A 20969-nucleotide genomic window follows, 5' to 3' on the forward strand; every position below is an offset into this window, starting at 1 on the left:
CTGTTAGTGTTGTCAAAGGCAAGACAGATTCAGTATCTATAACATCAGATGCCTGGATAAAGCCATGAGGTGAAGGAACAATAAGTATTGTTTCATCATCAATTGTCTGATGAACTTGGTGCACTATGGTGGGAGACTCTAAATCCTACATATTTAAAAAAACAAAAACAAAAACAAAAAAAAAGGAGAAACTGATTTACATTCCCCAAGTGTCCATGTTTGTTAGTACTTAGCTCTCAAATATATTCCATCTTAAAATTAGAACATAAAGGTTAAGAAAAGAATTATGTTGCACTGTGGAATACATGTAATTTCTAAACTCTATTACCCATCCCACCCAAAGGTGATCCAGGAGTTGACGCCAACAATTTGTTGCCTGTGGAGAGGGGACACTTCAGCAGGAACTATGCCCAGGTGTCTCTGCCTGCTCATTTCTGCCAGCAACAAGAACTCATTCATTTATAATTTTTGAATTGAAACTCTGTGAGTCAAAAGAGGAAGGTACTAGAACAACCGCTCTCAACCCCTTTGGGGTTGCAAATCAGATATTTACATTCCAATTAATTACAATAGTAATAATTTTATGGCTGGGCATCCCCCTAACATGAGGGATGAATTAAAGGGTCTTGGTGTTGGGAAGGTTGAGAATCATTGTACTACAGAGTCTCTCTCCTTTAAAATACCTATGAAGCCCAAGGCAAAACAAGCTACAATCTTCTACACAGCTTACCTCAGTAACATAAGCACTGGCTAAGTCAGAAGGCGGTTCTTCCTGCTTAAGGTCAGTATCAGCAATTTCTTCCTCTGTTCTGACCATGACACTATTCATCAGTTCTGTGCTATTTTGGTCACTGAATTTAGACACATGAGCATTATTAAATGATGGTTGTACAGTCATCTTAGGCCGAGGAATTTCGTCTGGGAAAGTGTCTGCTTCTAGTGCATCTGGAGGCTCAGGAAAATCAGATGACTGAAGATCACTATCGACTGTCAATTCTGCTTGGGATAGTGAAGAAGTGATGTCCTCTGTAGCTACAGTTTGAATGATGACTCTTGGTGTGTGACACTGTACTGTGACATTATCGCTTGTGTTCAACAAATGTTCTGGCTGTAACACATTAAAAGAAACTATCAATGACAAAATGACAAAGAACTATCTCCCTTTCCCGTACCTTTCACCTCTGCAGCTACTTCATCACTTTTCTACCTGTGTTTACAACCCCTCGAGTCCCTTCTTCTTGTGCACTTTCTACTTGAATGGGTATCACTCTTCATTAAAGAAGCAGTGGAGATTACAGGTGTACCGGGGAAGAACTGCATGCAAAATACTGTACCAAGGACAAGTAGTAGGAAATACTCTTTATACCCAAACGACTTTACATTTTTATCAAGTAATCAGGCACTCAAAAATTATAAGTATATAACATACGGATAAAGCATGAACAATGATCTGTTCAGGAGAAGCAGGAGCAGCAGCTGCCAGGGTTACTGTGGGACTTGTGGTCAGTGTTAGGGGAAGGCCTTGACTTGAACTTGTTTGAAGAAGGTAGGTGCCTGGAGTACCAGTGGGCTGTAAATGGAAAGACTAAAGAAGAAAAAGAGATTCAGCACAGGCACAAACACCTATAGATTAACTCTAAATCTACATTTAACTTGAATTTAGTAGCTAGCAACTGCACTTGCCAATCATGAAGGTACAAAATGATAAAGTGAGTATTGTTTATGTAAACTGTCTCCAGCCATCTGAGACATACTGAATAAAGCAGTTACTGTCTTTTGCTCCCATGCGTTTCTATGTTCTGGTTTCAACTAAGTATCAATACAGTAGACTCAGAAGCCACCATGGGCAGTACAGGAACCCACTTTTCAATCACCTCTTTAAACTTTTTGCTGTAGTTTTAAAAACAAAACAACAAACCAAAACCTCTTAAGATGAGCAAGATCTCTGATCTTGGTGGGTTAACGCATTTGCCAAACTGGAGTTGGATCCCCAGGGTCCCCAGAAGAAGACTCTTGCAAGTTATCCTTTGACCTCCATCACCATTAAGGCAAGTGCCCCTGTCCTCATAACAAGGTGCATTAGTAATAGTTTAAGTTTCTGAAAAGGTGTATCAGCAGTGTTTATTTACTTGAATGTTTTTATTATGTTAGGAAACACTCATATATTCAGGAAAATGAAGACACTACTTGAAAAGATGGTTAATTAGAAAAAGGTGTCTCTATGATGAGTCTTGGTTATCGTAATAACCTACAGAATGTGTATTTTTATACATTAGGTAATGAATAAGCTGGATAATCTATTTTTCAGTTTAATATTGTCTTGGCCAAAGTCTTTCTGTGTTTCGAATCCCTGAATACAGGTTTTCTTATTGCTAACAAGGAGATAATCTCTATGTCTCTCTATTTTCGAAAAGTGAAAAACAATTTTTCTAAATGTTTCAAGTATTTACTGCAAATAGCAAAGAATACTGAATATATGTATATACATTTCAAGTGTTTTAATACACTTAAGTCTATGTATTTTAGGAAAATTACATGTATGGGTGTTTTGCCTGCTGTTTGTGTGCCCAATATGTTCCTGGTCCCACCATGGAAAGAAAATGGTGTTAAATCTCACCCTGGAACTGAAATTACAGATGGTTGTGAGGTATCATGTAGGTGCTGGAACAGAGCTTGGGCCCTTTGGAGGAACAGCTAGGGCTCATACTACTGAGCAATCTCTCCAGCCCTAGAGAAGACTCATAATACATTTTGTAGAACCTCCTAGGTAAAAACCCTTAACACCCAATACATGTGTATATTTTTCCCCTTTAACTCCTTTCCCCAAGTAAAAATAAACAAGTTCTGTTTCTATCACTGTTAAATATACTGTACTTTCCCACTGTGAGACCACTTTAAGTCGGAGATGGAAAGAGAATCTATTGATACTCTGGCGATCTTCCAGGGAGCTAGCAAAAGGTACTGACTAAATTATTATATTAATATCTAATTCTTTAAATCTTGAAGTTGCATGAATAGTGTTTACATGTTCTTAATAGAATAGAGGGAACTAACTCCAGCTTTACTTTAGGAACTGGGGCTTTTGCTTTTTTAGATTTTCATTGCCCCTAAAAGAAACCTTGTACATTTAAATTATGACCTATTCCCCCCCCCCCCAGCTAGAGGCACCCAAATTTTACTTCTATCATATCCAAATGTTTGTTTGGAGAATTTCAAATAAATGAGATCCCTAAGAGATTTTTCTGTCATTTATGGAGCTACATGTAGATAAATCCACTGTTAAGCCAAAAGTGTATCTTTAATATACGGACTCACTGAAGATGAAGTAGGTACACTGTGGATGAGTGCTTGTTTATCAGTGATTGTATGGCTGAATGAAGCTGCAGCTTCTCCCACCCATCATAGTAATCACTCTGCTAACCCAAAATTCATGACATGGCTCGACTGGCTAGCCATTAAATCCTGAAATGGTGGAACTGCAGCAGGTAGGGGTGTGCTGCCACGCCCAGGTTTTTTACATCAATGTTGGGAATCTAAGGTTCTTATGCTTACACAGCCATCCCCCCCAGCTCCTGATAAACTGTTTCACATATTTACAAATAACAAGACTGATTAGTTAACCAGGAAGGACTGGAACTAGAAAGTTTGTATGCAGTGGCTAGTTTTAACTGCTTACTCAACATACTCAACACTACCAACAGCTCACGAAGGCTCCACCAGCTCTCTCAGTAATCAGCACAAAGTTAGACTGTTTACTCTGTACTACTGTCATCTGGGGATGTAAACAAGCAGTGCTGTGTGTTCACATGGAGAAGCTGAGCATGACAGTGACCTATATAGAAGTGGACGTCTCATTTGTCTAGACTGTCCATCTTGCCTCAGAATTCTAATTTCACGATCACAGTTCTAGTAAAGATACCTGAGCTTTGTTTTGCATAAGAACAGCCAATAACTATTATCTCAAGTATTACTCACTGGAAGAATCTCAAATGTTTGTAGTGTTCCACTGTTTAGTGTGATTGTTTCTGAGTCAACAGAAGCAGCAGGGGAGTCTGTTGAAGCTGTAGTAAGAACAAGGACAATAATAAAATGCTTTGTGAAGTTTCTCCAATGGATCCAGCTGTCATGAAGGAAATCTCATAATGAATAATTTACCTGTAAGCCTAATGTTACATGATGGACTTATCTGCGATGGCACAAATATCAGACACACAATAGCTAACGTTAGCCCACTGCCAGCTTTACTAAAACAGTCATGCCTATCATGTTTTATAAGGATATATATGCATTCCTACTTTCTAGAAAGCAATAGTAATACCATAACCCTCATAAAGCCAAAGAAACTATTGGAACCATACAAGAGGTTTGCCGTTAACACTTGGTGTATATCAGAAAGTGTTGCAAGTGTTAGGAAGCAAGAACACACCAAGGCTAATGTGGAAGGAGAAAAAGAAACTTAAGAGAAACATTTTCTGGACACTTTTAGTAAGTACTGTAGATGTGGACTGGCCTTGTAACATGAGATATTAGTTCTAGTAATACTGCTTCTTCCATGGCCAATGAAAAGTAATTTAGTCCAAATTTAACATTTAGATTTTATCTGTCCTACCTCTATAGAATTGTTATGAGTAAAAGTAATTTTAAAATCAAATGATAGTATTTTTTAATTTTTTTTTTTAGACAATATTTGAGGGGGGATCTAATGAGCAAAATTAAGAGACTAGGGTCAGAATGCTAACAATAATGGATGGGTTACAGAACTCTTATATTAATCATATATCTTGCAGTTAGTAATAAAATACTCTTAAAATTATTAAAAGGAGATAGTATGAACAAGTATTAAAGTTCCATTTATAAAATATTTGCTATATTCTTAATGGATATTGTCATCCTAATGGTGGCTAACACTCTCCTGGACAATTTATTAGTAACATCTCATATATTTATTTAGACTAGAAACTTCTCTCACTTCAACTATAAAAACATGGAGGGCCAAATAAAACAAGTAATGTAATTAGTTTAAATGTTTCTAAAGAAGCTTTGTGGTGCTGGTGATCAAATGCAGGACTTCACCCATGCAAGGCAAGTGCAGCCCCCCTCAAAGGTAACTTTGATAGTTATTGCATATATAGACACATTATCGTCAAAGTATCAATATGTGCCCATTGTTTCTAAACAAGGGTACCAAGAAGGTACATTTAGATATGTGTGTGTGTGTGTATTGATTTATTTATATTTGTCCTAATGACAGAAAACACTGCTAGTATCTTATAGATGAAGTCAAGAAACACAACATGTAATAGGAGGGTATCCTGCAAAAACTTATTCAAACTGCAGTAATAACATGCTTGGGTGACCACCAAGTGTAGACTTGTGGACAATAACCTTTTCATAGGCAAACAGCATCATGTGGGACCACCACCACCACCACCAAAAAAAGGGGGGTATGGTAAATAAAGATGGTTCCAAGAATTGGAACTAATTTCTGTCACTACAATCAATGAAATGTCAGAAAGGGGGGAGGAAGGTACACTTGGAATTGAAGTGAAAAGTCTTTCCTTTCTCTCTATTGCTGGGTTTCTGAAATCTAAGCACAAAACTGACAGGCAAAGATAACAGATTAGAAACATTTTCCTGCATCCAACTGTCCCTTAATTTGTTTACCAACCTTTATAAAGATCCCTTTTTAAAATACACTACCTCAGGTCCACCCCTATGTGGTTTACATTCTGGATAAATTATAAATGGCATGTCACACTGAATTCTATCTCTGCATGTTAATGTTTTAGGAAAAAGTTTTCTACTAATCAGTGATTTAGATATCGATTTGATTAATTTCTATAAAATCCTTATCCTTAATTATAAAATCTAGAGATGATTTAGAAATACTTGTAGCTGCTAAGCGGCTGAAGCTCTTCCTGTCACGCATTTATTCTTGTGCAAATGTTAACGGAGATAAACATAAAATGCCTTAGATCTCCCAATTCAATTTCCATCACCACTCTAGAAGACTAAAAGTCACTGGAGCCATTAACTAGATCCTAAGGCCCAATGGCAAGGAGTCTTGAGGTGCCAACACTTACAGACGTGGGCGATCTGGACTGGAATCTGCACCGCTGCCATGGGGCTTGGAGAGATGGCTGTATTATCTTCCAAGCGGGCGACTCTGATCTGAACATGCTGTACACTGGAATTGCAATTACTGTTTGGAACTCCAGGTCCTGATTTATTCTCCAAAAGCACTGGGTTGTTTTTTTGGTTCTCATGTAACTGTTTAAGACCTTTTATTAGGACTGAAGGGAGATGGGTAGACAAAAAGAACATTGACTCTCCGACAGACCACCATCTAAGCAACAAGGGAAGTAGGGTAGGAGGGGGGTAAGGAGGGAAAGTATTTGGAGTAAATAGTTGTATACTGCACGTGAGAACTATTATATATTATATATTAACATCCATCATAACATTAAAAAAGGATTTAAAAAATTTTTTTGGAGATGGGAGTGGTCTTGCTATATTGCCCAGGTTGGTCTCTAATTGTTAGACCTAGTGATCCTATATCTCAGCCGCTCAAACAGCCTGGACTTAAGAGACATGTGCCACCATGCCTGCCCAGATTTTAAAAATACTAAAATCATACTGTTCTTGCCATCGGAAATATAACAAAATAGAAATGGGTGGACATTGTGAAGGGCATGGAAAGAGTATCTTCTATGTCCTACGTCTTCTGGTACAATTTTTTAGGACATTTATTTTGAAATGAATAGTGTGCATTTTCCCACCGATGACTCAAGGGCTGCACTTGACTGCCAAATAGTAGTATGTACTTAAGGCCTTTCACTCTAGAGTTTGCTCGTTTTGGCAAGTGTAAGGGAATGGTGTCTCAGTCTATAGTGATCTGCCTGCCTTTGCTTTCTTAGTGCTGAGATTAAGTGTGAACCACAATATCCAGCTTTTGCTCTGTCATAGTAATCTACATTAATCCTTTGTCACCCTCGGCATTGAATTCTCTTTTGGAAACTCTAAGTTAGGAGTGCCGTAAGATGAGACAAGTGTTTGCTAGCCTGAAGCAGACTCTGTAACTTGGGTTAGTACCTAAGTGCAAACATGCAAGTCTTTAAGGGAATCCCATTTAAGATCTCTGAATTTAGTAACAAAAGTAGAAACCCATAAGAGCTTATTTGAGCCTATTTTCTACAAAACGGAGTACCAGATTTTTCTCCACATAACAAACTTAACTCATTTTCAAGAAAGATTTGTACTAAATGAAACCATGTAAAATTTACTTCCTCTTTATAGTTTATATGGGAGAACATGAACATATGTAAATGTGTGCTCCCCTTACAGACTATGGGAATTACAGATCACATGGCTTCTTCTCTAGAGCAGAAAAGACAGGTACTCAGAAGAAACGGGGCAGTTAACCGAGAACACGCCATAATGGCCTTTTCTTGAGGCAAAGAGCTTCTAACCACTATTTTTTCAGAAGTAATACTGTAAGCAAGTAGTACATTACCAGGAAATGAAACATCCTTATGGTTTGCGATTTGCCTTTTGATGGTCCACCATTTACTTCGAAGCCACTGTGGTGAACGGACACTGCTCCATCCTTCAGCTAAAAGATCCCAGTTTATGTCATTTTCATCGGCCACATCAAGCTCGGCTATCCTACAGATTACAAGAGAAATCTATTAGATCTTAAATGTATTTATAAATCCTCTTCATACTATAGGTGACAGGACTAGCAATAAAGGAGAATGGTAGATTAGGCAATGAGGTTTCACTATTAAAGAGAAAGGACTTCAGCAGTGCAAATTAGCCTAAAACTAAGACAAACTAAAGTGCAACCATGTGCTCAACTGTAAATGCCTAGAAGCAGATCTAGGACCAAGAAGGAAAGGGAGCAGGCTAAAGACCACAACCAGATCAAGGGCAGGGTTAGTTGTACAGTGCTGCGCTGTTTTATACAGTTTGGTTTTTAATAAGTTATTTCTTGGCTTTTCCATTTATAATGGAACTAAATATGTTCACAAATTCACCATATAAAAATATATACCAAATTCATATATAAAATTATACATATATAAAATTATATATATATAATATATATAAAATGACTTAGTTGAGAAAAAACAAAATGGAAAATGAAACAAAACCCAGCATGACAATATAACTAAATCAGGTCTTAAAGGTCTATTATTTCCTAGCTTTTACTGTCACAAAGACTATAACTGTAATGTTCTGAAGATTTTCCCACGATGTTTTGTTCATTAGGTTTTATGGTTAAAACAAATTTACATGCACACCCACACAGCACTGCCATTATCTTAAAGCCATCTGCAGAAGTGTTTACTCTGATCTAACTTGATTGCATGTGACTGTGATTACGTCCTTGTTGCCAACTGTAGCATAGTAACCTAGGACAGACAAGCACGGAGGCTGAAACACACTTATTCTACCGTGTTCCCACAGGCTAGGGCTGAGGCTCTCTGCAGGGCCGTGGAAAAGCTTCACTGCCATTGCCTCAGTCTCTGCGTCCTCATTTGGTTCTTTGCTTGGGCACTAACTACATCAACCATAAAGGAACAAAGAGCTCACTGTAAACTACTCAGGATCTTAAACATGGCTCTCCACAGAAAGGCTGCTTTTCATTAGGCACTCAAGGAAATCAAGAGGAAAGTCAATCAAGTACTGAAGCAGCCTTTCGTTGCCAAAGATTTGGGATACAAACCTTAGGATGAGATTGATTTCATCTTCCTTGGTCCATTCAGTACCCCCACTCTGCTTCCAGTTCAGGTAGTTGAGCCATTTAGAACGGCATTGTTTTTCTGAGCGGGTACCAACTCTTTCAGCTACAGCTGCCCAAGAGACGCCCTGTGTGACGATGTCACCTGGCTCCGTGCTTGTTAATTCATGAACTACCTCTGCAAGTCTCTTTTCTTCTTCTTCTGTCCATTTCCCTGAGAAAGCAATCATCCAGACTACATTGTTATCTTCTCAGTCATTACAGGGTCCAGCCCTCTATGTCCAAGCATAAATGCAAAGTATGAGTGGCTCTGTTGGTCAGGTTACTTTACAACAGCACTCAGCAGGGAACCACGTGTATTCACTGGAATTAAAATTTATTGGCTTTTTAAGGATAGATATATTATTACCTAAACATAGCTACAAAGACTGCCTATAACAGTGCACAGAGCCTCTGGCGCCATCCAAAGCTTCTGCTTCCTTAAGCTAGCCACATCATGTTCTGGCTGTCTTATTGGTAATAACGATGGTGGGTGAGACAGAGGACACATCCTTGATTTTACATTACTTAGGTAAGGGGGTAAAGGAAAACACTGTTTAGATGCTGAAACTAATCTTGAAAAAAAAGTTCTTAATTCAAAGATTGAATATGGATTATGGATCCTTCAGGAACATTAGGACCAAAGAAGACCTATGAAAGTATCTACTGTAACTTGTTTTACAGAGGAATTACGGGTCAGAAAGGGTAGAGACAATGACAGAGGGTTTCTACAGACTACTGTTTCTCACAAATATTAGGTTTGACATTTATCTTCAGTACATTTGTATATATTAAGAGGTATGTGCAGACTTGTCAGAATACTGAAATACAACCATAAATTTGCTTATGGAAAACTAACTCAAGTTTGAGATCCACAGATATATACATAACTCTGAAACATGCACAGGTTCTTCCTGACTTGGGATTCTCCTGAACCTTAAGATTTCATAAACACAGGCTGTTGTTCAGTTAGATGGCCTTACATCAAAACTACGTCTGTCTTAAAAAGGAATGGTTTCCCATGTGGAACAGTTTTAAATTGATAAAAAACTGAAACATGCTAGAGTTAGACTTAAGTCCTTGCTATCAACATTCTATGTACTGTATTTTAAAGTATAACACTCAGTTGGCTTTATCTGTTAAACCAAGGGAAGAAAAGAGTAGGAAATGATCCTCTGAGTTAGTGGAAGACACACAGTGTCTGCAGAGGCAGGAGGCTCACAGTGACAAGGGAGGTCCGCAGCAGCACTCACAGTACCTGTGTTGCAGGTATCCTTCATCAGCCGGCAGCGGTCTTTGACAGAAGAGGCACTTCTTCCTAGGGCCGCCCCTATTGTTGCCCAGTCATTGCCATGCTTTATCCGGAGCCTAGAACAAGAGTCTGCCGATCAGCATTTGGTTCAATTGTTTTCTCCCTTTTAATTTCACCATTTATTCTTCATTCTTCTTCTTCCCTTTTGACTGGTTTGGAAGTTGTGGGCAGCAATACTTTTGAGAGCCAAAGTTTGAAAGTGTGGCCTTTATTGTGTGGGGTCCACAGTTGTCTGTGGGTGAAAAAAAAAAAAAAAAAAAACAGGCAGCAATTGCCCTTTTCCTGGGTCAGAGAAAAAATAGGTAACTTGGATATGTGTTCAAAAAGACCAAATTTCCCCTCAGGCTACTGACATAATTCCCAGGCAAGTCCCAAAGATTTTCCTTTTGAGCATATTGTTAACAAGCATCTTTAGACATTTAAAAAAAGTCCAACAGTTCCTTATAAATAGGATCCACTTTCAGCTGTCTTCAGATACACACAGATCTCCACATAAAGTACACACTGCACTTCATGTTCATAGTCTTAAGAAACAACATTATGCTTCTGGAAATACAGCCCTTCATTCGGGGGAACATTCACCACGTCTCAGTTTTATAGCAAGCCTTTGATCCAGGTATAAATTTCCTAAGCTTAGTGATCAGGCCACTGAAGATATTCACTTAATTTCTTTTGGAATACCTACCTATTAGTGGTCTCAGCAAGCGCCTGGTAACTAACAATAGAGGGCTAATTTGTCTACTAGAGGTATACCTAATGTATCTTCTAACAGAATTCATGCTTTTAAGAGCCAGATGAAATTATACCAGTCTTCTAAAAAAGCTAACAACTGCAGTCAGGAAAACAAAATTGAAAACTTACTCCTTGAGCTTCTCAATTTCTTCAGGAGTGTATCTAGAAATTCAGAACAAGGGAGAAGAAATCGATTAAATACAGAATGCTGCTCAAAATATTACCTAACACCAGTTTGATTTAGAGACCTGAACATTAAACCACACAGCATACAGATAATATTATTAAAGTGTTTTAAAGGGAGTTCTTAAAAAGTTGAATGCTTCTACATTCTTAAAAACTCTAATAATTACTTCTAGCTATAATATACATAAATACTCTATCACTTTCTCTGTAAAAATCCAACATTTCCAACAGCTACTTGCCTTATGTTATCTAGTTAGGTCTCTGAAATTACAAATGCTCAATAAATTTATAAATAACAGTATATGACAGGTAAAGAGAAAAAAATTCTATTTTTTTTTCTAGCCAGGCAGATACTCTTAACACATTTCTCTATTTCTACACATCCAATGCAATATTTCTTTTATATGTTAAAAAAACAAACCAAAAACATTTATCTGAACATTATATAAGGCTGTCCATTTTACAACCAGCTGGACTACATGGAAGGATTTTGAGAAGTTATCCAAGTCATTCTTGAGCCAAACAACTCCCCCCCCCACCACCACCATTGTAAAGTGTTTCTTCACTGGCAGCGTGCAGACGGCTAGAGGAGGCTTCATTGTGACCTAACACCCCAGAGGCAAGAGCAGCAGCCACCCACGGAGTAGCTGCGTGTAGCATCCCTGACAACTCTTCAGGAAGGCTGCCTTTGGCACAATCTATCCATTACTAGCTAATTTACTTTCTACTCTGGTTTCATTTAAAATCAAATGAAGTCACTATTCTATTATTACTATATTCCCAAATCAGGAAACAAAGAATGAATTTGGAATTCTTTTATTATTAACACTTTCTAGATTTTTAACCACCCCAATGCTTAACCTGCAAAGCAAACTCTGCCATAGTCAATTCAGTCAAGTTAACCTAAGTAAGGTAGTTCAGATTCTAACCCTTAAAGACGTCCTTATTATCAGGTTTCTCCACATATCAAATACTTACAAAATCACAAAATTATCAGTAATGATTCACAGCTGCCTCCACTTCAGGAATTAACTTTAAAAATTGATAGTTCCTAAACCACTCCCCCTTGTTACATGAAAACATGCACAGTACAGGTTCTCATACTTTCCCACATGGTTCCTGTCATCATACATGCGCAGCACTCTTCTATAAACTGCAAACAAAGGCCGGTTCAGCCCCCACGCTATAGTCCTGTAGAAATCTTTTCTTTCGTCTTTTGACATCTCAAAGATGATTTCTGTAGCATCTTTTATTCCGCGAGCCTAAATGGGTTACATTTCTTTGATTTAGGGATGTCTGATACAATGTATATGGATATAGCATGCTTTAAGTAAGTCAGATATAAACTTAATGCTGCATTAATTATTCATGTGATACTTGAGGGCACAAAAATAAACTATCCAACTCAAACAACTCAATTTCTGTTTAACTCATTTAAAAATCATTAAAAATGTAAAAGTATACGTGAAACAGGTAGAAGAAAATCAAAAAAGCAAAATTAACCAATCAAATAAATGTAAAGATAAGTTTAGAAAATTGTTCTTTAAAAGGGTGAATTAAGAATAAATTTTGAAATGTTACATTCCTGGCAAAAAAAGGACACAAATACTAGACATGAACAACCACCATAACACAAACAAACAAACAAACAAACAAACAACCTAAGCAGAGATGCTCCAGACACTGAACAACAAATGAGTACCAGGAACAATTTTATAAAAGTGTGGATTTACATAAAATGACTAAATCCTGAACAATCAACTTACCAAAATGTATTCTGAAAAAGTGAAAATCAAATGGACACAAACCAGAAAATTGAAAATTAAAAAAAAAAATAAAAAAAAAAGCCATTACTACTGATCTTTCCATAATGAAAGTGCCAGGCCCGAGTGATATTATCAGTAAAACACACAAATATTCAAGAGATAAATGTGTTGGTAGTTTCTGATTTTATTAGGTTAGCATAACCTCAATAACAAAACAAATGAGAAAAACTTCAGAAAATAATTTTGGGCCAAGGCTTAACACTTACTCAGTACTGATCCTGAAATCACAGATGTCTAAAAAATTTATTTATTGACTTAAGTCCACCCAGCAATAGTAGCTTGTTGAGTTTCAAAACAATCATTGCGCTGATGACTCATATATAGATAACATGCCAAATTTCAAAATATAAGCAAAATACTCATAAATGATAAAACTTGTAATGAATCAGGGTTAGCTGCTACCATAATAAAAGAACATGACAGAAATATATCCTTGACAATAATAATTTTCAGAGAATGCTACACATATAGCTAGCTAGAATATTTTGAGAAAATAAACCAAGCAAACACCAAAGTGCTGCACAAGCTGCCAAATACGAAACAACATACAGACATCTGCATTTCTCTACAAAGCGCAAGTCATGGTGAGCATAAAATTAAAAAATATTATAATACTTATACTGAGTTGTTGTAGTTCCAATAAAAATTGGATCAGGATTTCAGTCTCTACAAACTAAGTTTTTAAGAGATGAGTGCTAAAAATAGACATGACACTCATGAAGGGCCCTGCCCTGTCAGGTACTACTGTTCAAGAGTGTTATACTGGTAAAGGTAACAACAAAAAGATAAGCTAGAAAAAAATTGGAAAAGACTTTCACACCATACACATTGTGGCAATGGTCGTCCATACACAAAAAGAACTGAAGCCCCACCTCACTTTAATTGGGGGATAAAAATCAAATGCAAAATTATAGAACGTGAAGGGCAGTAAGAGATTTCATACTTATAAGATGTCGTCTTACATAAGCATGCAAAACAACATGAAAAATGGATACTAAAAGTAGGAATCTTTATCCATTAAATGTTATTTAAAGAGGAGAAGGCGGGCCCTAAATTTTGACAAGGCATCTGTAATGAAAAATCTATAAATTCTCACTATATATTATGTATTATGAACATCTGGCAGAAAAAAAAATCCATAGCAAAATGGGTAGAAAATAAAGAAACATTTAAAAGGAAATATAACGGTAATTAAGTATCTAAAATTATTTTACTTGAAAATCAACAGCATAAATATAAAAGAATGAAAATAAGCATTTCCTGTGTCATAAGCAACCTGAAATATATTTGTTCAGTAAAATAACAGCTAAACAAGTCAATAAATGATGTCTAACAAAAATCACAATATGGAACAAGAGAAACTGCATAAAATATGGTCTCTTTACATATACATGAAAACCAGGTAAAATTATAGAGGTATATATCTTCTAAAACGTTTAGAATCTCTTTTACTGTTTATTCATAGTTTTAGTACTGCAGACAATTAAAGCCGGATTTAGTGACCACCTATAACCCGAGCGCTGTTGGACATGGTCAAGCATGCCGGACCCTCTCAGGTGTGCTTGTGGCAGTTACTTTTGTTTATCATTGTGTGCGACATATGGACTATCTGACACTCAAAAGTGGCTCCTCAGCACTGTTCAAAGAGCACCACACAGCAAGATCAAGAATTAAAACCAACCAATGATCTCTGCTTCTCAAGTCTGACGTCTTTCAACACTGCCGATTCCTGTCAGTCCTGCCACTGCTCTCCAGATGACCTGAGCTCAACTCTAAGCCACTGCAGCTCCTCCTCACCATCTCCTCACTAGGACCGCACATACAGAGAACTTGCAGAGTTGCTCTCCCCGGCCAGTCTGAGTTCCCACACGCCCTTTCAAATGTCTCAAAGCTTAGTCAGGACCACTAAAATGGAAGGGTCCCTGGAGATCATTCAAATCTGCTAAGCAAGAAACCTTCTTCTTAATTTTCTAAATCTGGTGTTTCTTACCATGTTTTACTTACTGCTATATGTAAACTTTTAGCATTTTCTGGCAGCCCGTGGATAGCAACCCTCAGATTCACTTTCACTGAATGTGGACAACTTTAATTCATTCTCAACATTTACTGACTTTTTGTTGCTATTGTTTCTTCAAAATAGACTTTGCAAAAGCACTTCCATGTATCATTTGTAGAGAGTTTATAAAGAATAAGAGCTTTTTAAAAAGCTCTTTCTGGTTTACAAAGCATAGGAAGGTTGCAGTTATCATTCAGTTTAGAAATATAGACACAGTAGGCAACAATGTGTTCATATGTAGGATGATAATGGCTAACAAGAGTGTATATATCCTGTTATCCAAGCAATGCTAACCATCACATTTCAAACATGTAAATCTAACTCCACCTCAAGGGTAAAGCAGCAAGGCTATTTGCCTTGTTTCCAGTTACAGGGTTAAGGTGGCACGTTTGTGTAGATCTCTGATCCTTTGCCACTCAGCATTTCTGTATAGTGTTTACTATATATGACCACTCTTAGTTCACACCCTTTTAAGTTCATAGCCTTTCTCAGCTCACACCTTCGTTACCTATGATCACAGTACCACAAAAGGCTGAGAAGGGCGAACTGTGACAAGTTCACAGACCTTGAAATTATAAAGGCAGCAATTTTCTGTTAAGAAAAATCAGTCAGACATTCGTAGTTTACACACAAAATACTACCTGGATAATCGTGCTATCATCAGTAAACAAATTATTGAAATGTGAAAACATTATCCTGGTGTACCTTCAGATAGCGCTCAATGTTGTTCATCAAAATATCAATTTCTTCCTTGGACCACATCCCCTGCTTCCATTTATGTCCTTTAAAAGAAATATTATGAAAAAATTATTACATAAAATATTACTCTTTGAAATGAATAAAGCACAATAGCCTTCCTTTGTGATGTGGTGTGCCCCTAAGAACAGAATGGGGCTAACCTGTTCCATTCATCTGAAATGTCCAAGTACAGTAGCTACTAACCTTACTGAATGAATAAAGATTTAAGTACTGCTTTTCCTTCAGAAGTAAAAAATTGCCAAGACAAAGGGAAAGACTCAAATCATACTCAAAAAATTTCATTACAAAATTATTTTTACAAGGAAAAAAACCCAAGGACTGGGTTCTGGGCTGGGTAAGCACAGTAAACTGGACACTGTGCACGGGCGGTACCAGTACTCCTCCTTGGCAGGTGGGGCTTACTCATGTATCTCGGCCTCCTGTCCTTACAGTCGTACACCTATCGTCCACGGTTCTTCGGTTTTTTGGTAACAGCTTCCCTCAGCTATGTGAATGCTATTCCACTTTAAGCTTCGAAAGGACTTTCAAAGTAAGATTGACTTTCTCCTCTTAAAAGCAGTAACTGTATTATTGCCTCTCAAATACCACCACATTATGTTCAGAACATAACAAAACTTATTCTATCAGAAATAGAAAAGTAATAATTATTCTAAGAAATAGCACTATGGTATCATTCAGGCTAAAATTTAAACCCATTAGTTAGAAAGATTACACTACTCTGCCCCACCAAGGAAGACCTAATTCAGAATCTTGACAACATCAAGCCTTTCTAGACTCAAGGCTTCTGGTACTGGAATCTCAAATTCAGCCTGCTTTACCTTTGTTAGTGAGAGAATCCTTATCTTCTTTAGTTGTAAACCATGCTTGGCTAACCGCTGAAACTTCCTCAGTACCCAATGGAGATATTTCATCTAGTTGATCATTCTGTAAAATCTTTAAAAGAGAAAGGGGTGGGGGATTGGGGTAGGCAGAGAGAAAGGGAAAAAGGTTGGAGCTTGATTTAATACCCAAGCTGACCCACCTTTTTAGATGCTAGAAATTATAAAATTCTAACAAACAAATTCACTTTTGTGTGCACACTGCCTTTTCTAATCTGGATCAGTACTGCATTACTTAAATCATTATAGGAAGCTGGGTGTTGTGATACATACATACCCATAATCCTGGCATTTGGGAGGTTAAAGCAGAAGGATGTTGAGTTTGCTAGCTGGAGCTATATGGTCAGATCTTGTTTCAAAAAAACGGAAATAAGATATTCCAAGCCGAGTGGAGTGCGTAAGCCTTAATCCCAGCACTCAGGAGGCAGAGGCAGGTGGATCTCTTTGAATTCAAGGCCAGCCTGGTCTACAGAGTGAGGTCCAAGACAGCCTAAGCTGCACCATGAGATCTTGTCTCAAAGAACAAAAGCAAAACCAAGCAAACAAACAAACAAAAGTATATTCCAAAGTCATTTGGGTACTTTTGCAGGCAAAATGAACTATCTCATACAGTTGGTATCAGTTTCAGACAGATCTCCTGTCCTTGGGTGTTATGACTGGCCTATGTCCTCAGGGATTTTCTCTTACCTAGTATGACTTCTTCATAAAAGAATATCAGAATAAATTAAAAGAAATCACTGCAGAATCACTGTCTGCTTTACCTCCTGATAATTTTTTGTTAGCCTGTGAAGATTCTTAGCCTTCCTAGTGTCCTGTTCCTCTCAAAGAATTATGATAGAAATAGTTTTTATCACTGTGGCTACAGGGATCTTTATGCACCATCAGTGGCTACAGCTTTAGTTCATTCAAGGTAATTAGGTATAGAACACAGACTTGACCATGGGCTTAAAGGGAGCTATACTAGAAAAAGGACAGACTTGGTAATACTGTAGCCGCATGTATGAGGCTGTCACAGACACATCAGAGAGTTACATGATTAACTGTCATTCAGTTTACTCTCTGGCATGAATAAACTACTCACCTAAGTCACTGCTTGGAGTAAGCTCCAAGAATGAATGTACTGTTTCTCTTATAAACAGAAAACTGAATTTCTAATCTGAAGAACCGAATCCCATTTTTCATAGAAATAAAGCTGTCACTGAAAGATCAGAGCATAGTGAGAAGAGCCATGTCTCTATGATCGCCTCTTTTCACACTGTTTGTGGAAGTGATTTAAATCTAGCTAGAAATCACTGGATAGCCAGTGAGTGAGATGGCTCAGAAAATAAAGACTATTTGGCATCAAACTTGCTGACCTGAATTCAATTCCTAGAACCCACATTGTGGAAGGAGAGAGAATCCACTACTACAAATTATCTTTTGACTTTCACATGTGTGCTGCAGCATGCATAGATGCACACATACACACGCATAAACGAATAATATGCATGTGTGTGTGAGAATATATGAAAAATTATTGAAACAAGTACAAGTCTTAACAGTTTTAACTGCATATAGCCTTTGTTTGTTTGTTTGTTTGTTTGATTGATTGATTGATGAATGTTCCCTCTATTGCTCAAGTCTCTGGAACGTTTATCATGAAGGCATGTTGAATTTTGTCAAATGCCTTTTCAGCATCAAGTAAAATAGTACTAACTAGATGATGAAAATTTATAAACTAGAATACTATTCAGCTCTAAAAAAATGAAGTAACAAAATTTGCAGGAAAATGGATAGACTTTGAATATATATCAGATGAGATCATATAATCTCAGAAAGAAGAAAACTGCATGATCTCCCTCATATGCAGAATCCAGTCAATGCTGTATGTAAATGAACATACATGTGAGTGAAGGTAGAACACACAGAAAAGAGTAAGAAAGGCTGACGCAAAAGGAGGAGGAAATGGACAGGTGAATGGACATGAGTTATAAAACAGGCTAGAAAGCAGCTCCCCAGTCTCCTCCTGTCAGAGAGCTTTCAGTTTTGGTGGTAGGTTAACATATATTTGATATTAAAGTGTAGAATCCAATGTGAAGCATCATAGCTTCAGAATGGCTGTCTTAGCTATAGTGTTTGAAATGTACAGACTGTTGAGTCTGGTAAACTTTGGTCTGTGATGTTCATTTGCAAAACTTTTTATAATAAAGCTCATACAATTTTTAAATTAAAAAGGTGGAATGATTGGACAAGCCCCATTTTGAAGAAAGAATTTTTCTATTACTTTAAGAACACTAAAAAAAAAAAAAATCCTCTCCATTCAAACAGAGCACATATGAGGTGTTCTCAGTTCTTAATATTATATACCAACCTGGAACTCTTGTACTTCCTAAATGAAAGGCCACTGTGATGCTTCATAAAAATGTTCAAATATTTTGAATTCAAAATATTAGTTATTAAATGAAGATATGAAGTAAAAGAATAAGTGAACTAAAAGCAAAAGGCACAATCAGGAAGACATAAATTTAGAATACATACACATTTTAGATTCATACCACATAAAACAGCAAAAGAAGTTCACATTAAGAACAGAAAGGCCGGGCTGGTGAGATGGCTCAGTGGATAAGAGCACCCGACTGCTCTTCCGAAGGTCCGGAGTTCAAATCCCAGCAACCACATGGTGGCTCACAACCATCCGTAACAAGATCTGACGCCCTCTTCTGGAGTGTCTGAAGACAGCTACAGTGTACTTACATATAATAAATAAATAAATCTTTAAAAAAAAAAAAAAAAGAACAGAAAGGCCTGGCTACTACCAGTGTCACAACACATGAGAAAACCTATCTAGTTCGACAAGCACCAAATGGAATAGCACAACTATAATCAGTGCTATAAACAGCTCAAGATCTCTAGACACAGATGAAGGCACATCCATTACTTCCTAACTATATAGGTCTTACTTTAGTTTTATTGTCATTATGTTATCAAAGTATATCCTTATCAGTTTTTACTTAAGCTGTGTGTAGTGAGCATGTTCCTCACTGAAGCCAATTTAAAACATGTACTATACCTGAATTTGTGTCACAGTTCCCTCAGAAAGTTCATCATCTGCCACCTCTGTAGTTGCTGTCATGGTCACCTCAAAGCTCTGATCATTTTCTGAAACTTCAAGAAAATAAGGATTCATCTACACCATCATAATCGTAGGATCTAATTACTCTAACAAACATCCATGGCGAAAATGGGATCATCTAATTTCCTAAGCCACTTCTTACCGAACATTATAATGCACATTAATTTGTTCAATAGACATGAATATCAGGTAGGAAACTCCTTTCATGGGGCTTACAGTCTAAAAATGGACAAGATACTATGTTGGGTGACACTCATATAAGCCAAGGACAAAATACAGCAGGAAGGGAATGGAATAGAGTGAAGCAGTGAGTCTCAAATTTTAGGTATGAACTAGGGTGATACGACTTGGGGTAAGGAAGGAAGCTAGTCTCACAGTAAGGCACTTTCAGGAAAGATAAGCGCAAAGGCTCTGTGATAGGGCATGCATACAATGGCACAAGTGTAACCAGTTCACTGTTGTCACAGCAGATGAAGTAAGGGCAGAAGGAAACTGAGTGAAACCTCATAGGCCATAGCAAAGACGGGACAAGAAAGCCCTGGAAGACTCTGAGCAGAAAAATGACATAAGCTCACCTTCATTAACAGGATTGTTCTGGCTGCTATGAGGAAAGCAATCTGAAGGGCAGAAGGGCTAGAGTGAGCACAGTGAGAGGCCAGGGGTTTTAACTAGGGGGAAACATAAATAGTTCAAATTGTGAATGCATGTCAGTGATAGAGCCAATATGATTCCAAGGCAAATGAGATGTATGAAAAATTGGAAAGACAAGGATGACAGGTGCTCTGACCCTTTTTAAATTTACACAATAAGAATAGACTACTATCAAGCATTCGTGAATTTTCAGTAAGTCACTTTTAAATACATGACTGAGATAACTATTAAACATCAGAAACTGAGGAAAAGGCTCCACTGTACCAAGCACTTCTAGGAGAAGTCTTGCTGAAGTAAGCAGGACCATCATCACCAAAAAGAAAAAACACAAATTAAGATCCCCTAGGAAACAAGAACAGAAGAGGCAATCTAAGAGCGGAGTCTTAGTCTTGGGGCATTCCATACTTAGAGACTGGTTTGATGTGTACAAGTCAAACCAAAAGATGGACATAAAAGACAAACTCATAAAGAGAGGAGGAAAGAAAGAAAGAATACTAGGTTTAGCACAGGATCTCTGGAGACCTGGGAGATCATGGTGAAATTAAAGAATGTTAAAGAAAAATGAAAAAAGACATAGAGGCAAGGGCAGGCAGTTGGATAGTGGCCAACAATGGCTTCAGGGCTTTAGTTTATGGGAAAACATGTGTTTAACATTAATAGGAGTAAAAAAAAAAA

The 20969-nt window shown here is 37.4% G+C and overlaps 1 protein-coding gene across 3 annotated transcripts in view; it reads right to left on the reverse strand.

The window, feature by feature from the left end:
• The window catches only part of Dmtf1 (cyclin D binding myb like transcription factor 1), a 43961-nt gene that overhangs the window by 1735 nt on the left and 21257 nt on the right, over window positions 1-20969 (reverse strand). For 2 of the 3 annotated variants that reach the window (XM_029534498.1, XM_021190732.2), the window contains 13 exons: window positions 19581-19675; window positions 16472-16586; window positions 15600-15676; window positions 12117-12274; window positions 10956-10988; window positions 10041-10150; window positions 8729-8957; window positions 7514-7665; window positions 6084-6293; window positions 3976-4061; window positions 1430-1585; window positions 731-1108; window positions 4-145 (listed from right to left, as the gene is read on the reverse strand). In XM_029534498.1, coding sequence (XP_029390358.1) covers window positions 4-145; window positions 731-1108; window positions 1430-1585; window positions 3976-4061; window positions 6084-6293; window positions 7514-7665; window positions 8729-8957; window positions 10041-10150; window positions 10956-10988; window positions 12117-12274; window positions 15600-15676; window positions 16472-16586; window positions 19581-19675 — 1941 coding nt within the window. The remainder of the gene's footprint in view (window positions 1-3; window positions 146-730; window positions 1109-1429; window positions 1586-3975; window positions 4062-6083; window positions 6294-7513; window positions 7666-8728; window positions 8958-10040; window positions 10151-10955; window positions 10989-12116; window positions 12275-15599; window positions 15677-16471; window positions 16587-19580; window positions 19676-20969) is intronic. The other variant, XM_021190733.2, reaches the window with a different exon arrangement.

Source organism: Mus pahari, chromosome 2, assembly GCF_900095145.1.
Source record: "Mus pahari chromosome 2, PAHARI_EIJ_v1.1, whole genome shotgun sequence".
NCBI classification, from domain to species: Eukaryota; Metazoa; Chordata; class Mammalia; order Rodentia; family Muridae; genus Mus; species Mus pahari.